Source organism: Gadus chalcogrammus, chromosome 16, assembly GCF_026213295.1.
Source record: "Gadus chalcogrammus isolate NIFS_2021 chromosome 16, NIFS_Gcha_1.0, whole genome shotgun sequence".
NCBI classification, from domain to species: Eukaryota; Metazoa; Chordata; class Actinopteri; order Gadiformes; family Gadidae; genus Gadus; species Gadus chalcogrammus.
In genome coordinates, this window is record NC_079427.1 from 1,586,893 (window position 1) to 1,608,822 (window position 21,930).

The following is a 21,930-nucleotide window of genomic DNA, read 5'->3' on the forward strand; positions in this document are numbered from 1 at the left end:
GTGTGTGCGTGTCTAGATAGCGAGGCCATAAGGGGGTTTTGTGCGTTCTTCCTGCATTATTTACCCTCCCTCAGACCCAAACAGTTCTATTTTGGGCCTATCATTTACTACCCCGGCCCGTCTGCTCAGAGCAGCGCAGCGTAAGGAGCTCTGCCTTCTGTGTGGCGTGAACACCCCGGCCCATGTGTGGTCTGTGTGTGTGTGATGTGAGTGGTCCGACTGTAGTTAACCCCTCTCTGTGCGGGGGGGCGGCTCACAGAGGGCTCATTGATGCCCCTCTAACCCGCCAGGTACTGGTGGGACGTCTCTGGTAACCTGGCAACCACAGGTAGCCAATGGCTGGACAGCGTGCTAACAGCATGCTAACAACATGCTAACTCTAAACTCAGAACAATAACGCTCCAAATAATGATAACTGCCATCATGAGGATTATTATGATAGAAACAAGAGGAAGGATCACATCATCCTCTATTCTTGTTATTCTTTTTAATGACGCTGTCGTTATTCATGATACTATAAGTGACACTTCTTCATAACATTAGCACGGTCAAGGTCAGTGATACAAGTGAGACTCATTCCAGACTATTCAGCGCCGGGATGGGTGATGCTGACAGTAGGAGCCTAACCACTACCTCCTTACCTCCTTACCTCCTTACCTCTCTACCTCCTTACCTCTCTACCCCCTTACCTCCTTACCTCTCTACCTCCTTACCTCCTTACCTCTCTACCTCCTTCCTCCTTACCTCTCTACCTCCTTACCTCCTTACCTCTCTACCTCCTTACCTCCTTACCTCTCTACCTCCTTACCTCCTTACCTCTCTACCTCCTTACCTCTCTACCTCCTTACCTCTCTACCTCCTTACCTCCTTACCTCCTTACCTCCTTACCTCCCTACCCCTCTACCTCTTTACCTCCTTACCCCTCTACTTCCTTACCTCCTTAGCCCTCTACCTTCTTATCTCCTTACCTCTCTACCACCTTACCTCTCTACCTCCTTACCTCTCCATCTCCTTACCTCTCTCTCTCCCTCTCTATCTCTCTCCCTCTCTCCCTCCTTACCTCTCTCCCTCCTTACCTCTCTCCCTCCTTCCCTCTCTCCCTCCTTACCTCTCTCCCTCTCTCCCTCCTTACCTCTCTCCCTCTCCTCTCCCCCCTTGCGGGGGGAGGTCACAGCAGGGGAAGGAAACAGTGAAAACATGAACCGCCTTCCTCTTGTGGGCGACCTGAGGCTCTCTCCCGCGCGCCGGCCAGACGTTCTTGTTAGCGCAGAGATCCGTCCTCATCAAACGCACTGATCCGTGAGGCAGCGTGTGAACCCAGCCGCGGCCGGATCAATACCGCAGCCCCAGCGTTCCACCGTGGGGCGTCCGTAGCCCCCACCAATCATCCCCACGCAGCCCACTAAAACAAGACGGCGACGGTGAAATGAGTAACATCTATAAGGACGAGATGAATACCTTTAACAAGCTGTAAAACACTGCGCACCATAAACATCGCTCGCTGGGGCCAGATTTGTGTTTGGTGCTATTGCTTTTCTGTTAGTGTGCTCGTGCCTGCGTGCGTGTGTGCGTGTGCGTGTGCGTGTGCGTGTGTGTGTGTGTGTGTGTGTGTGTGTGTGTATGAGCGTGTGTCTGTGCGTGTGTTGAGAAAGTGCTCACGTTAGGGTTGGACCCCCAGTTCTTCACTCATCTTTTCTATTGATTTTCTATTGAGTCCTTTTTCTTTACTTCCCCTCCCCGGCCCGGAGACGACTCAATCGTACAGAAATAGACGAAAGGAAAAAAGGAGGAAAAGGTTTGTAGTAGGAGAGAGAAAGAGAAGGAGAGAGGAGAGAAAGAGGAGGAGAGAGGAGAGAGAAAGAGAAGGAGAGAGGAGAGAGAAAGAGGAGGTGAGGAGAGAGAAAGAGGAGTGAGGAGAGGAGGTGAGGAGAGACAGGAGGGAGCGAGCCAGCATGAGGGGAGAAATGTGTCAGGGAAGGGGAGGAGGGGGGGAGGAGTTAGGCCTGAGAGGGCGCCCCGATCACTGAGGCCCACATTGACCCCTGACCTTGATCTTGAACCCAGGGGTCGGCCCAGGGGTCAAAGGTTGTGTGAAAGTGCGGCGGCGGCGATTCACTGCCCCGCCGGGTGCTGGTGATCTTATGCAGCCTCCCGACCCGTCTGATAGCATCAGTGTAGCCCCCTGCCGCCGGCTGTAGGGGCCACGCGGTAATGTCTACCCCCCCCCCGCACACACACACAGATAGACACACACACACAGATAGACACACACACACACACACACACACACACACACACACACACACACACACACACACACACACACACACACACACACACACACACACACACACACACACACACACACACACACACACACACACACACCTCTCGGAGGGGGAGGGAGGGGGAGTGAAGGGGGGACACTTGACGTCACCAGGCTTCAGGGCAGATGTGTTTTGCTGTACGATCAATAAAGTACAGATATTTTGATGGCTATGGAACACAGACTTTATTTACAGTTTTTTATATAGTGTGGTGAATGTGACAAACATAACAAATTAAATGAAAATAAGGATTATCATATAAATTATTTTAAGCAAATAACTAAATATGCGTACCTACAAGATTTCTGGATGTAAGTAAGTAATTATTAGGGTGTACAAAAGCAAGGCAAATAACAGCAATATACAGTAACACTGTTCTTTACATAACTTTCAATGCTATAGGATGCAAAGAATGCATTGAATGCATCTGTTTTAATATTCAACTTCTATGTTTGCAGACAGACGTGCATGTTTATCCCAAAACAAACGTGATAAAGAAGGCTCTCGTTGGCCGGAACCAAAATGTGAAAGACCCTTTCTTATGCCCCTCCTCCCAATAACGCTGGGTGAAGAGACCGCACACTAAGAGCCATGTCGGCGACATACTTTTAAGCTGCAGAACCTGCATGGAGCTATTATCTTAAACCAGAAATTCTGGTTGGTCTTAATGATAGCATCCCATACCACTCTGGCGGAGAGCCCGTATAGGACGGTGTAATTAACACTGTAGAGGGGTGAACAAAAATAAACACGCTACATCTTCTCTTCCTGGTTTGTTCCTGGAAAATACAAAGGGCAACAAATACATTCCATTCATTGGACTGACTCATACTGGTTATGATAGCATTTGATAAGAATGCACAGGAAACGATGTGGACCCTGTTGATGTGATTTTATGCTTTATAATTTTATTTTTATGCTTTATGACCATTCCCATCTGTGCTTTTTTTAATCATGAACATTTAGGTCATTTATTTATTATTTAGGTCACAAATAAGTACAGCTTTTATCAATAGGACTAAGAAAAGCAACAGCTTAAACAAATGTATTAAAAAAATCAAGGTAGTTAAAGCCACTAAATAACCCACGTTTGTTCACAAAATGAGCCTCAATTATCTACGGTAAATCCCCGTGATGTTTTTCGTAGATATTATTGAAGTGTAATGGTTTGGGAAATTATGTACAATTCAAATAATCAGTAAATATAAAGAACCCAAAAGTCTAATTTTGCCCAATGAATATAAATACTTTAGGAAAAGCTTTGACCTGGATCGAAGATTAAAAAAACACAGACCATTTTATTCCAAACATCCACAATGAATTAAGAAAACACTCAAACAGCAAAATCGAGTTAAAGTCAGTAGTGTTGATTAGGTTTGCGATAATAGCTGAAGGCGTAATTGTGTAAGTGTAACTACTGTATCGTATCGTAACTAGATCATCTGATCTAATATGAAGGTAGCCTGCTTTTAGTCTTATTCAAAATACCGTCACATCCTTCATAAAAAATCCACCCCATCTTTTACCAATTATCCACTGGTCAGTCCTGAGGTTCAGTTTCACTCTCTCGCCGCTACGTTCAGCGTGGTGGTGGAACAGCCCTATGCTCTCCTTTCTTCTAAAATATGATTCATAAATTATAATGCCTAGACACTTCATATTAGCATTTTTATAACGCATCAAAAAGTAGATACAACCGCATCGCAAATATTTAGATATACTTGACGATCGCCAGAAATACATTGATTACCGATTCTACCTGCAATGGTGAACGGTGACCTAATGCTATTAAAAAAACGTTACGCCGTGAAGTCAATAGTCCCATTCGATAACTCCGGTCCGTGGATCCGCCCGTTCGCCCCCAGCGCTGCCCGGTCGATCCGCTCCGGGTTTTCCCCACCGCCCAACGCTTTCCCCTGAACTCCAACCCTCGCGCTCTATCAGCATCTCACTCCTGTCTCAATATGTCTCAAGATGGCGGCCAACGCAGGATCGATGTTTCAATATTGGAAGCGTTTTGACTTACAACAACTACAGGTCAGTGGTTCTCCTTCACGTCGTTCGCCCCCGGTGCGGTCCGCTCTTCCGCTCCGCGCCGAAGTTCGTGCGGGTTGTTTTGGCGGCGGTTCTGTGGGTGTTTTGGTGGAGAATTGGAGCGCCGCTCTCGCATTGATGAAAGTGGCTCTCCGGCTGATCAGGAATTGATCCTCTTTGTTCAATCCGCATCGATCGGACCCCGCGACCGGCGCCCGGGCGACGCCGCGGGGACGCGCGCGGACGCGGTTCACGCTGTTTTTTTTAAACGTTTCTCAATATATTTAGGTAAATAACATCTTGTCCAACTTTAGGGGAAGCAGAGCCGTAGTTAGCGCGACGCTTTATCGGCGTACGGCGGGTGATCCGGGGGGGGAGAAGTGCGACGCGTCCCGGCGGCGCTGTGGCGGTGACACCGCGGGGACAGCGCGCACCACCGCGGCGCGGGTTATATACTGTCACACGGGCAAGTTTAGCGACCGCCAAACGAAAATATTGACCCGCTAGTTCGCCTTTTTTGGCATTGGAATAGTTTGTATTCGGCCGCGCAGTGGGGTTTAATGGCTCATCAACACCGCCGTGTCTCGGTGGTCCCTCTCCGGCAGCGGTGCCCTGACCGACCGCACGCGACGGAGGGGCTCCGACGGGGCCGCGTTTGTCCGGGGGAGCGGACGGGACGGTGGTCCTCGCTGACACACAAAGCTTTTTTTTTAAGACGCACGACCTTCGTGATGGAAGAGGTCCGAGGATCCTCGCACGTCACTCATCCCGCCGTACACGTTGCATGTCCGTAGGACCGCGGGTGTTCAGTTGAGGGGAAACAAGGAACAGCCTATTCATAACGTGAATATCGCCTGTGTGTGTTGTATTCTGTTTGACCTATTAGGGAGAAAAAAAATCGACAATGGGGTTATTGTGTTGTTCATGATTTATACCGGGCATACTGAATTTTAATCGCGATGTTGAATATATAAAGAGGTAGCCTAGTTACAGCTTGTAATTGGGATAGAATAGCATTGTGTGTTAGTGTTGTGCGTCCTACTCGTACATTATTTTGTAAATAACACAGTCATAGCGTTTCGACTTTAATTTAGGTCACATGCCCTTAGGAGTGGTAGGACAAAAGACATGGAACAGGTCTTGCGGGCAGTATAGCGCTTCACCTAGGCTTTGGTTCGCTAGTCATTGGTGTCTTTTTGGTTCTAGTGCTCCTGCCTCCTATTCATACATTATGTAAAAATATGGTGCTCTGTATTTCCCCTCCTCTGTTACTCAGCCTTACACCCCCCCCCACTCCTCACACACACACACACACACACACACACACACACACACACACACACACACACACACACACACACACACACACACACACACACACACACACACACACACACACTGCCCCTTCACCCTGCCCTCAACCAGTTCCCCCGGTCTGAGCTGGTGTGTGTGTGTAATTTTGTCTGAAATCCGTCTTTTTAATAGATTGACTGCCAGAACAGGGAAGGCACTGCCAGCAGCCAGGACATGAAAAATGCATCACATAAGTTTGTGATAAGGCCCTGGGTAATTATGGCAAAGGCCCCTATCACAAGCGATTAGTCAGGACAGTGAATCTGAGCGGGTGCAAAGAGGCTGATGGTTGGCAGGCCTGTCTGCAGGATAGGAATCAGTCGCAGCACTCTCTCTCTCTCTCCCTCTCTCCCTTCCTGTGTGTGTGTACATGTGCACACAAGGCAGCGTGTGCAGCGCGGCACAGAACATTCACTGTCTATTATTGATGACATCTTATTTGCTCGCCCTCCCGCCAAGAGACTCCTTGAGGGTAGCCTTTGGAGAAGAATCTTCCTTTCTTTCTCTTCCACTTTTCCGGGGGAGAATTCGGGCCTTTCGTGATATGATCACAGCCTTGGAACAGGGACATGGACATTTTCAATCAAGTTTTGCGTATTGTCGTTATCGGGTTATGCTCCTTCTGCGTGTGTTCTCTGTTTAAAGTCAAACAAAATATGTCATGGAACAATTTTTAATTTTCACGATCATAAGAATGTTAGCATGACCTCTAGGTCTAATGTCAATATCTGTAGGCCAAACGTGGCCTCTATTTATTGGCTTGTGTTCAGAAAGAGTGCTTGTTATTATTAAAATCTTATTTGACTAGCATTTCCAACTCCACCCTCGGAAACCAGCGAGATGGTTGCCTCTTTTGAAACGGCACATTGAGCTGGTAACTCGTCCTCTGTGTTTGTTTTGCACCATTCAAAACCCAAATGGGAGCAAGAGGGATGCTTTTAGCAAGGTCTCACTCGATGGAAAATGGATCAGGGATCCAGAGATGACGGCAGGGTGACAGTGAATTACAGATGGAGGAGGTTTTAAGGCCTGTAATCCCTGGCCGTCCATTACAGAGTTGACTTTCTTTAGAACGGATCATCACTCTGAACCCTGCTGTTTTCCCCCCGTTGTCTTTGACCTAGTGCCGCGTGGTATTCTGTGAAGTCGATGATTGTGGTTTATTAAGGCCGTGCTTCACTGGACCTTTGATGTTCTTGGCAAGGGGCCGTCCCTGTTATGGCCTGCTCCCAAACGAGGTCCGATGATCTGCATCTCACCTATAAGTGTTTCCTGGAGCCAGCGCGCCCGTTTAGAAAAGCAAAGGCTCCGGACTCTCCAAACTAATCTAGAAGTAGTTTTGTTGCTCCACGCCGTAATGGGTCATTTTAGGGAGGGTTCTGTAAACGGATCCCAGACCTTGGGTTAGCGGCGATCGGAGTGCTTTAAATCTCTCAGCGGCTGGCCTGTTGTTGTCTGCAGGAGTTTTAGAGGTAATTTATGAGTCAGTTGTCTGGACTCACTGGTGCGATATTTTTACCCCCACTGTTGCTGCACAGACTAGGAGTGTATAGAGGGAAGGGGGCATCACGTCATGGTTTTACTGTAGCCAGCCGCTTCTCTGCCCAGTGACAAAATCTGGCACAAGGACTGAGGTTTCACTGTGTGTCGGTGGGAGGTGAGCTCTGCGTTGGCGTGAGTCAGCGGGGACCGGAGCACGTCTGGTCTACAGTCCGTCTCGGGCGCCTCTTGGCGGAGCGTGACCTATGTGGCGCGGCGGCGGCGCTAGCAGAGGCTTTTAGAGTGTCGTCTGGACGTCTTTTGGGTGCAAAGTCCGCACTGGTTAATGTGGAAACGTACGGCACACATGGTCTCAGAACCGAAGCAGCGGTTTGTAGAGGAGGAGCCCAGTGGGTTTGTGTGGGGCTGAGTGCCCACCAGTGGGTCTCCTGACGTCACTGGTTGGGCCGTTTCAGGTGGAGTTCTTCTCTCTGCCGGCCGGTGAAGGCCGGGTCCAACACAACAAACACGTTATTGATGTCCATGAGTCGTCGGATTTTTAAGTTGTTTTTGTTATTTTTATTGCGGGACTGCGATAATAGTTTTAAGACCATGGTTTAGAATTTAAATCATTTTAGTGATAGATTGTCAATGCATAAACAGAGCATTATTTCATTACAACTGTAATTGTACTTTACTATGCTATAAATATTAAGCAAAATAACAGTTTTTAATCAATATTATGATGCCCTATTTAACAAATAAGGGACAATTACGTACTTACATCATGTTATTATTTTAGACTCCAAGCTGTGCACGATGGGTAACTCATTAGTCAATATATTCTTTCCTGTAACTGTTCGATAGTTCCTCTTGAATGAATAAAATCCATGACAGTGCAAACGAGAGAGGAAGTCTTTATTTAATCATTATCTCAAGGAACATGCTGTATTTACTCTCCTCAAACTGTCTATAAATCAGTAATAAAATGGCAGGATTCATTTGTTTTTAGCATGTGCTATGCTGTCACTTTAGCAATGTGCCTAAACCTCAATGTTGGCATATCCACTGGTCACTGGTCCTCCAGTCCAACCCTGGATGGGCGTATCTGTTGGCTGGGTCTGGCCGTCGTGGGCTCAACACTGTTCAGTTGGGCTGAGTGGACCACAACGCCTAATTTTAGTTCTGTTTATCTTAATGTGGGGTGAGGAAGCCTGGGTTCACCCTATCCCATGTCAGCCTGCGACTCTAGTATCACTGCATGGTGAGATCATTGACCACAAGTATTGAATTCTAATCGGCCTATCGGTGCACCTTTTTAATGGCCAGGGTATTGAATTATGGTATTGGCATGGGCTGATGTCCCCGGGATTGAATTATGATATTGGTGTACTGCAGGCTAATGGGCAGGGTATTGAATTATGATATGGCTCCCCTATCTGCTAATAGCTCACACTGTGTAATTTCAATGTCAATCATGGCTTGAGTTGCTGGATCCATAGCTGGCCTTTGGGCCCAGCCATCAATCACCTCAAACGGGAACAGTGTCTCTGTTGTTGTAAGGCTTCTCTTCCAAACCTTCTCAGAGTGTACTCCTCTCTCTCGATCGCTATTTCGCTCTGGTAATCCGTTCCCCGCGGGTCGTCACTTCTCTTACTGCCCTGCTCTGCGAATAGACCAGGGTGGAAAAATGTAATAAAGCATTATAATTCTGCTTTGTAAATACTCAGCTGGTGAAACCAGGTCATGCTGAAGTTGTTCGATGACTCATGAGTGATTTTAGACGGTCCATGTATTTCTCCCCCCCCCCCCTCCAAATAAACCCAGCGTGGCCGGTAATGGGAGTATATGCACCAGTAGACAGATGAAACAAAAGGTACATTCACTCTCTCGTCCTTGTTCTCCGTCCAGTCGAACGGGAGGGCCCCTCTCACGTTTCATTTACACACAACATCGTACATTGTTTATGGCTCCGGCATTAACTGAAGTCATGTTTGATTTGAGCCTAATCTTAGCCAGCTCCTTCCCCCCCCCATCCCCCAGTCGTGCGGTTCATATTTATGTTGAGCTAATTCCCATTTTTGATGTTTTAAAAGCAGCCACAGCGGCGGTGGTCTTACTGCCAGCTGACAGTTAATGGATGGGTCTGCCTCTCTTGTCAGGGACTCTAAAAATAAACCCCACTATGGGCTGGCCTCAGCAGAAAACTACCACCGATTATGATGATTCAACTACGCGGTGCGCCCAGGTGTGTGTGTGTGTGTGTGTGTGTTTGTGTGTGATTTTGTGTGTGTGTGTGGTGGTACGTGTGTTTGATGGAAGTGTTTTGTAGTCAGTGGAAATGCACCTTTTGCGTTTGAGAATTTATTCGTCGGTTCAGCTTAATCATGTGCAGCTGACGAGTCTGTGCTTCCTCTCAACGGAGTCTTCTGTTTCAGTTGCTGAAAAGACAAAAACCCAAAAGGAAAACATCCTTTGTGTTTTAATCTTTTCTTATTTGCATTGGTCATATCCTTGGCAAAAATGCAAAACCGGTCGTATATTTCGGTTGGAATTAAACCGTTGAAAACCACTATCAAGACTCTGCTCCCACCGCCCAGATAAGCCCGGTCAACCTCCCCGGCGCTATCCCACAGCTAGCTTCAGTCCGCCTACACTGGCGGCTACCCTGGAACAGCACACGATGCAGAATATGTTAATGACACGAGGTGTCCTCTGTCGCCACCCTATCCGCTCAGCCGACCTCTGACCCCAGCAGCTGTCAGACTGGAGCCCGGGTTCAGGGGTGCGGTGACCCCGGAGACCTCCATAAGACCAGGTCTGTCTGGCTGGGCTAACCTTTGAGGCTAACAGATGATGGCCTCACCATCTGGCCTGCTCTTAATGGGGCTAGCAGCCTTGAACTTGAACTTGCCGTTCGGCCCGTGGACAGAGAGAGCAGGGACAGAAGGCAGCCGTCTGAGGGAACACAAACAACCAGGAAAAGGGTTCGCTTTGTGGTCCCTCAAAGGAAATGACTTGAACTCTTTTAACAAATGCGTCTCCTCACCAGTTTCTGCTTTTTTTTTTTTTTTAAATAGCTTTCAAACTCTGCGGAAAGGGCAAAGGTATAGTCTCCACACAGAGTGAAACGTAGCCAAGTCAATTTTTATTTCTATAGCGCATTTACAGACGGCAGGGCCGCACAAAAGTGCTTCACAAGAAGTATATTCTTCTTAGTTTATTCTCCTTAGTATATTCTTTGAATCCTAGAAGCTTTCACCGTGGGTCCTCTGGCCTTGGCTGTGGTCTTTTCATTGCTAATATTAAAAAAATGTGGAGTTGCCTCCTGAGTGTGATGAGAGGGATATGGGGGAGAGACTTATGGGGGAGAGACTATCTGTTTAGTAGGCCTGGTCCCATCCGTTGACTGGTGGGTGACCCTGGGTTCAGCCGTATGGTTATTAATAGGCCCAGAGGCCTCCACTTCCACGAGGCCCTCTGATCAGCTCCAGATGTGCCATGGGAGACTACACTTTAAGTTGGCCCATCCATGGCTCACAGGCACCACAGAGCGTTGATATGGGCCCGTGAAGAGACTGATTAAAACAGGGAGGGAGCCGGCAGAAAATACCCTCACAGCAGGAGTTTGTTTTGTGAGTCTTTTGTTTTGTGTGTGTGTGTGTGTGTGTGTGTGTGTGTGTGTGTGTGTGTGCGTGTGCGCGTGTTTCTCTTTCCCTATTCATTACACCCGCAGACCTTAAGACTCATGGCATCGCCATGACGACCACAATAACTGCCCATAAAAGCAGCGTGTAAACTGTGCAGTAAGACAAACAGAGGAGCACAGCCAGCTCCTTATCCGCCCGGCCGGGCTGAACACCACCACCCCCCCCCCCCCCCCCCCCCATCCTCCGCCATAAAACTACCAGAGAGCCAGACTGCAGGAATGCCTGGGAGGCTGCGATGGCTGTCACGACACATGAAAGGATTAGCCTGTGTGCGTTTTATCTCTTCTTTATCTGATGGTAATGGATAAGCTGAGTGTAGCCTATCATCTGACGCCCCAGCCCCGGGTTTGATGTTTTAGGAGGGAGCGCTGCCTCGTCGAGTTGACCGCTTTGGTCTATTGATTGCTGTTTGATGGTTTTGATATGTAGGCTGTTTGGAGCAGGTCAAGTCTTTTATGCAGCGAGCGCCGCAAATAGCTTTTAGCTGTCCTTCACCCGCTCCTCTCCTGCTCCATTACTGTAGTGGTCCGTTTAATGTTTGGATCAATCGATAGCGAGGGAGACTGGGCGCGTTACACATGCCCCGGCCTCCTCTCCCACTGTGCTCCATTCGTCTTCCTCGTTTGTTTCAAGCTCCACATCACATTCACACCACACAGAATAAATGATATAATTACCAGCCATTACTTAGCCTAACACAAGCTAATTATTCTGTCATTACTGTTAGGATTAGCTATGCTCATTCTCCCTCTTTACTCTCTCTGCGCGTTTGTAAGGAGAGGAAAAAATAGAAGAAATAGAGACTGATGCGCGACGTGGAGACGTCGGTGTGGCCGACAGTGTGTGATTCTCCCGCGGAGGAGCACTGGAGATGTTGATTGTGCTGTTCCGGGTCGTCCGGTCCCTCCTGGAGGCGGGCAGCGCCACGAGATCCATGCGAGACGGCGGCGCTGCTAATGGAAGCACGGCCGCCCGCTAAGTGAAGCGCCGCGGTCACTACTCTTTCTATGTGGGATATATTTTTAGCATTCTGTGGATTATTATTCTATATTTTTCTAGAGCGCCACACAGTTGATTGTATTGTGTCGTCACCACCACGCCTCGGGCGGGGGGGGGCACTTAGTGCACGGGCTGATGATAACAAGCACGCTAACAATGAGGGGACAGCGGTGGGTCGCGCACGCCGCCACCAGCGCTACGCTAACCGCTAACCGCTAACCGCTAACCGCTAACCGCTAACCGCTAACCGCTAACCGCTAACCGCTAACCGCTCTCTCAGAGCCCTGTTAACGCGGGCGCCCAGGTCCAGAACCCTGGCTGTATATCTGGAGGTGGCAGTGGGGCAGCTACAGCCCTCCACAATCAAACGCTGCGCTAACCTAATGAGAGCGATTCAAACGGCGGCAGCAGCAGCAGCGGTACTAACAGGGCTTTGAACAGGGCCCCATTGTCTGGGCTACAAAGCGTATCTAGGCCGCGCAGGCTAGCCGCTATAGGTTAGACAATAAGTGGTCATTTGTTCATCCTGCTCGTGCCGGAATCTTGGCAACCCGTGGCTCTTCCTGTGAATGTTTGATCCGGGGCTGTTGGCTTCGTTATCTCCAGCGGATGCTGTGACGTGCGGTTTATGATGTGATGTACGATGCGGCCCCTGGAGTCCATGGGAGCCGGTGCTGGAGGGGCCTAGAGGGCTCTCCACCCTTCCTCCAGACTTGATAAATCCCCATCGCCCCTCTCCATGATCGCAGTTTCCATTTTTTAACCCCATATCTGTGCTCTCATCCCCTCCGCAATCTCCTCTCGGCGGCACGGAATGGCTTCTCGATGGAGTGGACGCATTAATTCAGGGGGGAGAGGTGTGATATTCTCCCCCCCTCCCCCCCCCCGCCCTCTCCCTCCCCCGTCCTCCCTCTCTCCCTGCTCTCTGTTTGTAATGCGTGGCCTTTATCGTGGCTGAAACTGCTCACTACCCCCTGATCCTATCTCAGATCTCAATATCCCCGCCGTTCCACCCTGTAAACGCAGGGATGAAGAATCCTGCCCTTTCACCAATGCATTACACCCTCCCAAACACACACACACACACACACACACACACACACACACACACACACACACACACACACACACACACACACACACACACACACAGCGTAGCGGTATGTAGTCTCTTCCCCCCCCCCGGTGCCCCCCCCCACACACACCGCCCTCTACGACACCGGGCCTCCAGCAACATCTCCCCACACCCAGCGAGACGCTGCAGCCAGACCTGCACTTCCTGCGGCCCGGTGTCTTCGCGGTCTCATCACTTCCTGCGGCCCGGTGTCTTCGCGGTCTCATTAAGTTTGTGTTGGAGCCGTCGGAGAGCCGGAGACGATAGGTCAGGAGGAATAATGAAGCGGCGTGGCTGGGCGTGGGGGCCACCGGGGGCCGGCCAGATAAAACAACAACCAATCTCTCAGCAGAGGAACGGGATCGATGGGAGCGGGAGCGCCGGGTAAAAAGGGTGTTTTTGATCCGGGCTTGAGTCAGTGATGTGAGTCAGTGAGGTGAGTCCTGACAGCTCCAGTGCTGTTAGGAGATATGGATCTGTGGGCTGGCTGCTTTCTCTTTTTTTGTCTTCCTTCAAGGAACAAAAAGCTCAGGGACCACAACTGTCTTGTTAAACTACAAAGGATGTTGGGCAGACACACACACACACACACACACACACACACACACACACACACACACACACACACACACACACACACACACACACACACACACACACACACACACACACACACACACACACGATGGAGGGCACACAGGACATGCATGCACACACACGCACGATACGCATGCACACACGGACACAAACAAGAAACGTACGCAACTGGATTCACACACCAGGAGGAAAACACGCGCACACCAACCCATGAAACCCACACGACGGAGAGCAGACGCGGGCTGCGCCGTGTGCTCGCGGTGGCGGGGGAGGGAGAAGGTTACGGCGGTGCAGCGTGGGAGTGCGGAGACGGGAGTTCGCTGGCATCTGATTTCCTCTCAGCGACGAGGTGCGGTTTTTGTTGATGCGCGTCGCCGTGGCTCCCGCTCGTTGAGCGGCAGGCGGGGTCCCCGTCTGTTATCCGGGCCGCTGTGTTTGAGGGGGCGTTCCTGTGATCTGTGAGCATGTAGCGTGTCATTGTAGCGAGCGTGGCTGTCGCTCCTGAGTGAGCCCCCCCCCAAGCCCCCCGACACACATCCTCCCACGCGCCTGCAGGATCCCGCTGCCCCCCCCCCCCCCCCCCACCCCAGCCGGGCAGCCTGTGGAGCTCTCCACAGGCCTGTCCTCGTACCTCAGTACCTCAGTACCTCAGTACCAAGCTACTCAGGTAGCTGGCTGCCTGTCCTCGTACAGTCTGTTCAGGCATTTGGGGGGGGGGGGAGTGCAGGAATAGGGCTGTGGTATGCTGAAGGTAGGCCTTGTAGGATGCAGATAAGCCCCCCAGACATGTTCACTGTTTATTGTCATAACCACACAACGTCTCCAGACTTGCCAAGAGATAATGGTAGCGAGATTGGGTTGTGTACTGTCGGGCGGGAGGGGGGGGGAGAACGTCACCTCTCAGACATCCTCCTCTGTGGTCGGCAATCTGAGACGAAGCCCATTATGTATCTCAACACGTGGGTGTGCTTTGCACCCCCAGCCCTCCGCCCGCGTCGCATTTTAAGTAGCGCTGTAACCGTCGCGGCTTTAAACACTTTCTCGTCTGTCTCGCGGCGCTGCCACGTCGGAGCGTTGCCACGTCGGAGCGTTGCCACGTCGGAGCGCTGCCACAGCCGCGTTCCGCCGTCGAGCCGCTTGCGTCGCGTGTCGGAACAGTTGCCAGGCTCCGTGTTCCGACGGCGCTCCCATTAGTCGTCCTCCCAGTATGGGGGGGGGCTCGGGAGAGGAGGTGGAATCGGCAGCGCTCCCTCCGGCGCCACCGCCGCAGCGACCCCATGTTGTGTGTGATCCCGTGTCCTCTGCCGACCGCAGGTCACCTTGGCCGTGTGGAGGACTTATCAGATCAGCCGTTCGCTGTGTGTGCACACAACACAACTTTTGTTGTCATTCCTCCAGCCTTATCAGTCTGAGCATCGCCCAGGCAACGGGAATTCCACGGAGTCGTGATGGCTCAATAACGGCCCGGGTTGTCGCTCGTTATCGCAGCTGATCCGTGGTCGATACGATCATCGGAATAAGCAGGCGCCGCCTGATTGGTGCGTCCCTCTTTAATGAATCAATCTCCCTGTATCTTCACCTGTGGCTCATTAGAGTAATCAGAATGAATTAGTCAGTGAGCTTCGCTCGCACAGGAGGGGAAGGAGCTTCATTACAATAGACGCACACCCCCATTATGACCTTCATTCGGTGTGCATTTGGTTCAGCGGGGAGGGGGGACACGTTCTGTCTTATGTATTCACTACAAGGCGTCGACATGCATGAGTCATATCTTCCTACCTTGGATGAACCTACTTTCCCAGGCGATTCCTGCGTGCGGCCGTCTGACGTTGTGTGTAGAGCCTCCCCGAGGAGCAGGGAAAGTTAACAAGTTAAGTGCAGCGTTTGACCCCAGAAAACCCAGGCCTTGTCTTCACTTCATCATTCAATACTGCTGACCCCTGTGATTATCTGGTCTGTCAACGCTTTGGAAGATCATAAGGGCCTCTGCTGCAAAGCTTGGAAACGCTGGGGGAATCTGAATAGGGAAGCAAAAGTAAAAGCCAGTGGGGAAATGGTTAAAGTTTCATTGAGACGTCTGCGAGTTCATCTCTTAGCCGTGCTGCATATCTTCTGTAATTACTCTAATCGTAAGTTTATCACATCCTCTGTCCTTGCAAGAGTTACAGACACAATCCGCCATTGGTGGACGAGTGCCAAGCGTAACTCAAGGTTGTCAGAACCCGTGTCTGTAGATGTGTTCCATCAGGGCCTAAGGCTTCTCGTTCAGTCTCGGATGTACATCCCGGAGGCAGGGTAGATTCTGATCGTAGGAGAGGGGTATCTTGCCAAGCGCCTCCGCCTGAGCACTGTGTGTGTACGATGCTGTGGCAGAACCTGTCCAGCTAGGCAGGTTTCTGTCAGTGAGTGAATGTGCGTGCAGCAGCCCTGAATGAGCGCTCGCCTGTGTGGGCCGGTGCGCAGCCGTCTCCTTGGCCACGAGTCACTGTAGGGAGTCTCTGGGGACGCATGGCAATCTGCTCCAGCAGTGTTTACAGCTGACCAGGCCACCAGGTGAACCAGGGCAGAGACGGCTGCTGGGGGCCGGGCCAGCCCATCAGGGCCGGGGGGACAGGCTGTCACAGACCTTACAGACCCCCTGCCCGGTGGTGCGGCGAGGGCCGTGCCTTCCACTGGGAGACACGCCGTTCAGCAATGCTGGGCAAGCTATCGATTGAATCGATTGTCCGGTGAAGGCAGCGCCTGCGTACACGTCTGAGGTATTGATCACCAGGGATTGTCAGAATCCCGCACATTTATAGGAGGAAATGTTCTTAAAAAGTCATGTGAGGACAATAACAACTAGAAGTTGGGAGGGGGGGGATAGCAGACGCATTGGTAGACAACCAGCTGTTCTGTAAGTTAACTGAATGGTCTGAGAGCTCTTGCGGTGTGTTGCGTCAACGGTCTGCGTCAGCGCCCTGAACGTGCGAAAACCACAGCCCAAATTAATCCTCGCGTCAGACTTATCCCTGAATAGGCTTTCTCCAAGTAAGCACTTGTTTTGTTATTCGGTACGCCTCAGACGGAACGGTACGCGTCGCCCAAAATAGGGTTTGAAAGTAAAATCAGTAAATCTAGTTGGATTAAAATGTGGGAGGGGCCGGTTCCCTCGTCTGACTTCACCAACGGCCGCGGCAGCTGCTGAGTGGCCGGCGGCACACGGGCGCCACGGCAACGCTCTCTGGGACCGCCCCCTTACGACGGCGCAATGCGGAGGGCCTCTTCTGGACCGTCTCCAGCCTCTGGATCAGTTAGAGATGTTCCCATACCATTTTTTTTATTCTTTCCTTACCCGATACCGAATCCCGAATTTGAGTATCGGCCGATACAGAGTATCATACCGACACAGCCTCTACCATCGTTATAGCACCGTCGTTTAACCAGGCAGTTTTGGTCCCTGAGCATTTTTGTTCCTGGAAGAAAGAAAGGGAGAGCCCAAGCCCATAGCACCGTTGTTGTCAGTCGCTTCACTGACTGCCTAAAAAAAAAAAAATATTCTGAACCACATCATTAAATTGTATCTATGATTATACATTTGTTAGGTTTAGGTACGTAGGTCGTAGATGAAGCATTCCCATCCTGACTTTCCACCGCCAACCGTAAACGAACACAGCATAACTCTGCAGTGTTTGTTACGGTCTTTCCCTTTGTAGTAAAGGAGCCAGTAATGTGATTGTATCGGATCGGTGCATAGACTCGCGTACTCGATAACCGATGCTGCATTTCATTTAGTATCGGAGGAACTCCCGATGCTGGTATTGGTATCGGAACAACTCTAACCGCGGGGTGTGCAACATGGTTTTCCGGTTCCTCTAATCCTTAAACGGAACATGATCGTACTTGGGGGAATTTTTAGTCAAGTCTGTTTGGGAGGAGAGGGGGAATGCTGTCTAATTAGTTCTTGATCACACCGTTTCTACGGAGGGTTGTGTGTGTCCGTGTGTGTGGTCGTGTGTCTGTGTGTGTGTGTGTGGGCGTGTGTGAGTTTGTCTTGGAAGCGTGCTTTCATTTGTGTGTTCTGGGACCTTGTTCGGTACACTGTGCCCACGAGGGCCCCTGCGGTTATGTGTGTATTAAATGATTAGTGCGTTAGTTAGCATAACGGGCCTTCAGCAGCATTTAATCACTCTCAGGGGGTGGGGGGTGGGCGGTTCTCGGGGGGCTGATGACGGCGGTGGGAGGTGGGGGGGCTACGCTGGAAGAGGGGTTGATGGCACGGGAGGGATGGAAGGGATCTGAAGAGACAAACCTGGGAATCATTGGGGGGGGGGGGGGGGGAGGAGCACACACACACACACACACACACACACACACACACACACACTGCAGTCCTCCTTACCAGTCCTGGATGTCTCGTTAATGTCAGCACTTGGCACGTTGTCCGGAACGTATCCCATAATCGTCTATTAATAACGATGGTAAAATGGATTGATGTAAAGACGGGCCGGGCCTTGACAACACTGTTGTTGTTGTTGTTGTTGTTGTTGTTCTAATGGATAACGGTCGTATTACATTGTTGTGTTCGGTGTGTGTGTGTGCTGGGAGGGGGGGTGGGCAGTCTGAGAGACTGTTATGAAATGCGTGAGAGAGAGAGAGAGAGAGAGAGAGAGCGAGAGAGGTCTGGACAGCGTTGTGGCGTGACCGGGGCCAGTGGCCTCTGCTTTGGACAGACGTCTCCGGGCGCGCTCAGGTTTCCATGTGTAACCGCGGGGACTCAAGACACCGGTCCAGACGTATTGACCAACACTCCCGTGGAGCGAAACCCAATTGATTGTTTAATTATCCCGTTATGAAGAGTGTGTGTGTGTGTGTGTGTGTGTGTGTGTGTGTGTGTGTGTGTGTGGTTATGTTGGCCCCTCTGATCATGTTGTGTGTGTTTGTGTTTGCTCCCCTCTGATCGTGTGTGTGTGTGTGTGTGTGTGTTGGCCCCTCTGATCATGTTGTGTGTGTTGGCCCCTCTGATCATGTGGTGTGTGTGTGCACGCCCCCCTCTGATCATGGTGTGTGTGTGTGTGAGTGCGCGCCCCTCTGATCATGTTGTGTGGTTGTGTTGCAGAAAGAGCTGGATACAACGGCCACACAGCTCGCCAACCGACAGGATGAGAGCGAACAGTCCAGAAAAACTCTCATCGACCTCAGCCGGGAGTTCAAGAAGAACACACCGGAGGTGAGGGACCAGCCTGGATACACACGCACACGCACACGCACACACGCACACCTAAAGACGGATGCGTCCGTCCAACCTTGGAGCTGTTTTATGGCGACGGTATTCTCGCCTATTGTGCGCCTTGTATATATCTGTCAACCTCGTTAATCTAGCCCTGAATATTTCCTGAAGAAGGCACACAAGGGGAGCCGACACTGGAAATGCAAGCTTAGCTCCCCCAAAATAGTCCCTCCCATTAGTCTCCCTGAAATCCTAAAGAGACCAAGCAGACCTATCTGACCCAGTTCTTTAATGTCGGCAGGAGGCAGAGGCTGTGTGTTTGTGTTAGTGCTACAGGCATGGGGAGGGAGAGGGAGAAAGAGGTAAAGGGGGAGGCTGGGGGGGAGAGAGGGAGAGGTGGGGGTAGAAGGGGGGGAGAGATAGAGGGTGGGGAAAAGAAGGATGAAGGAGGCACATACAGAGGAGGAAGATAGAAAGAGATGGAGAAAGGGACAGACAGAGAGGGAGAGAGAGGGAGAGGGAGAGAGAGGGAGAGACAGAGCGTGTGACATCACTACTAAGTGGGATCAGGAGGGAATTCTGTCCTGTTCCTGTGTTCCAGTCTCTCCTCCTGGGAATATTTTGTTTCATCTCCGTTACCATGGGCAACACGTTTATTTTAAACCGCACAGTGAAAACAAAGTATTATTGTGTTATTATTGGTAATGTCACCATGGTGAATTATTGATGGTTTAATGAATTATGCATGAATAGACTAGACCAAGGATGGAAAAATAGTCAACTCTCAATGGAGAAAACAGTAGGCCTATTAATATTTCTACCACAGGATTGTGAGTATTGACTTAAGCGCACAGCCCACCCTAGATGGGGAAACACACACCAGAGAAAACAGTTCTTGCATACGAAAAGAGCTTGATTTCCCCTTACCCTAAACATGCATCTCAAATCTCACTAAGTAGAGGCACACACACACGTACACACACGTACACACACACGTACACACACGTACACACACGTACACACGTACACACACACACACACACACACACACACACACACACACACACACACACACACACACACACACACACACACACACACACACACACACACACACACACACACACACACACACACACGGTTGTGTGAGCCAGATAGCCCAGATCAAGGAACAGGACACACACATTCATCAATGTAACAAGGCTGTGATTTAGAAGGGCTCCTGTGGCGTCGGTGTGGCCCCTGGCATGGGCCCGGTATGCGGGGGAGGAACCTGAGCCCGGGTGCCAAGGAGAGATGGGCTTCATTACAGGGCTGCTTCCAGAGGCTCCACGCAGCGCAGCGCCATATCTGCACGCTCGTATGATTACGGCGACAGTGGGCTCCTCTGCTGCAGGAAGCAGCGCGTAAATTAAACAGGCTGCCAGTGTGTGTGTGTGTGTGTGTGTGTGTGTCTGCGTAGGTGTGCCTGTTTGTGTGTGTGTGTGTGCTTGTTTTTGCGTGTGGATGTGTTTGTGTGTGTGCCTTTGAGCGTTTGTGTGTGTGCGTCTTGAGTGTGCGTGTGTGTGTGTGCATGCCTCTGTTTGTTTGTGTGTGTGTGTGTGTGTGCGTTTGCGTGCGTGTGCGTGTGCGTGCGAGTGTGAGACTCCTGTTCACAGAGGTGCGTTTGTTTCGCCGGCCTGTGCGTGCTTGTGCGCTGGCGGTCAATGGCGGGGCTGTGTAGTCGGGCTGTGGGCTCTCTGTGGTCCAGCCAGTCAGCGGCGATCAGTCACATCAGATCAGGCTGCGTCAGGCTGAAGCAGTCCGTCTCTGATCCATTATTCAGCAGCACAGAGACCGGCCCCATGTAGACTCTGTCTAGTCTGCTGAGCTGCACTCAGCGTGAACTGCACTCCTGGTCTGCATAATCACACACGCACGCGCGTGCACACACACACACACAGACACACAGACACACACACACACACACACACACACACACACACACACACACACACACACACACACACACACACACACACACACACACACACACACACACACACCCGCACCCCCGCACCCGGGCGGTTTGGGCTTTGGAGAGGCACGCAAAAGAAATGCAGAGCTAAAATAAAGTTTTCATAATTCAAAAGGTCTAACACGCCAGGAAAAAGAAAAAGCCAAAGTCCTCCCCTCCGAGCCTCTCGCTGCTCTGAGGGGGTAGTCTGAATAATGAATCTGGTTCCTAACTTGTGTTTTAGTCAGAGAGCTCCTCCCTAGCTCTGTTCACCAAGAGAGGAGGAGCGCTTGTTCAGTGGCCCAAAGATCACTGGCCACAGGCAGCCGTAGTAAAACAACTGTGTGTGTGTGTGTATGTATGTGTGTGTGAAAAAATACACCAAAGATTGCTGGCCAGAGGCAAACCTAGCAAACTGCACAACTGTGTGTGTATGTGTGTGTGTGTGTGTGTGTGTGTGTGTGTGTGTGTGTGTGTGTGTGTGTGTGTGTGTGAGTTTAGCTGCAGGGCAGACAGACAGCGAATGGGAGTTCCACCCTCCCTGGAGGATTCCTTGGGCCGGCCTGTCTGCTGTCTGCCGACAGCTTACACACTGGCCATCCATCTCCTGCTGCCTTTACACCCCCTCGCTCCCCACACACACACACACACACACTGCAGGAGACACACACACACACACACACACACACACACTGCAGGAGACACATACACACACACACACTGCAAGACACACACACACACTGCAGGAGACACACACAAACACACACACACACACACACACACTGCAAGACACACACAAACACACACTGCAAGACACACACAAACACACACGCACGCAAGCCACACACACTGCAAGAGACACACACAAACACACACTGCAAGACACACACAAACACACACGCACGCAAGCCACACACACTGCAAGAGACACACACAAACACACACACACACGCAAGACACACACACTGCAAGACACACACACTGCAAGACACACACACACACACACACACACACACACACACACACACACACACACACACACACACACACACACACACACACACTGTAAGAGACACACACACGCACTGCAAGAGATACACACACTTGCAAGA

At 50.8% G+C, this 21,930-nt stretch overlaps 1 protein-coding gene across 2 annotated transcripts in view; it reads left to right on the forward strand.

The window, feature by feature from the left end:
* Positions 1-3,937: 3,937 nt before the first annotated feature.
* cux1b (cut-like homeobox 1b) overlaps positions 3,938-21,930 on the forward strand; it is an 83,183-nt gene continuing 65,190 nt past the window's right edge. The window contains exons 1-2 of one of the 2 annotated variants that reach the window (XM_056612421.1): positions 3,938-4,364; positions 18,712-18,822. In XM_056612421.1, coding sequence (XP_056468396.1) covers positions 4,302-4,364; positions 18,712-18,822 — 174 coding nt within the window. In that variant the 5' untranslated portion in view covers positions 3,938-4,301. The remainder of the gene's footprint in view (positions 4,365-18,711; positions 18,823-21,930) is intronic. The other variant, XM_056612422.1, reaches the window with a different exon arrangement.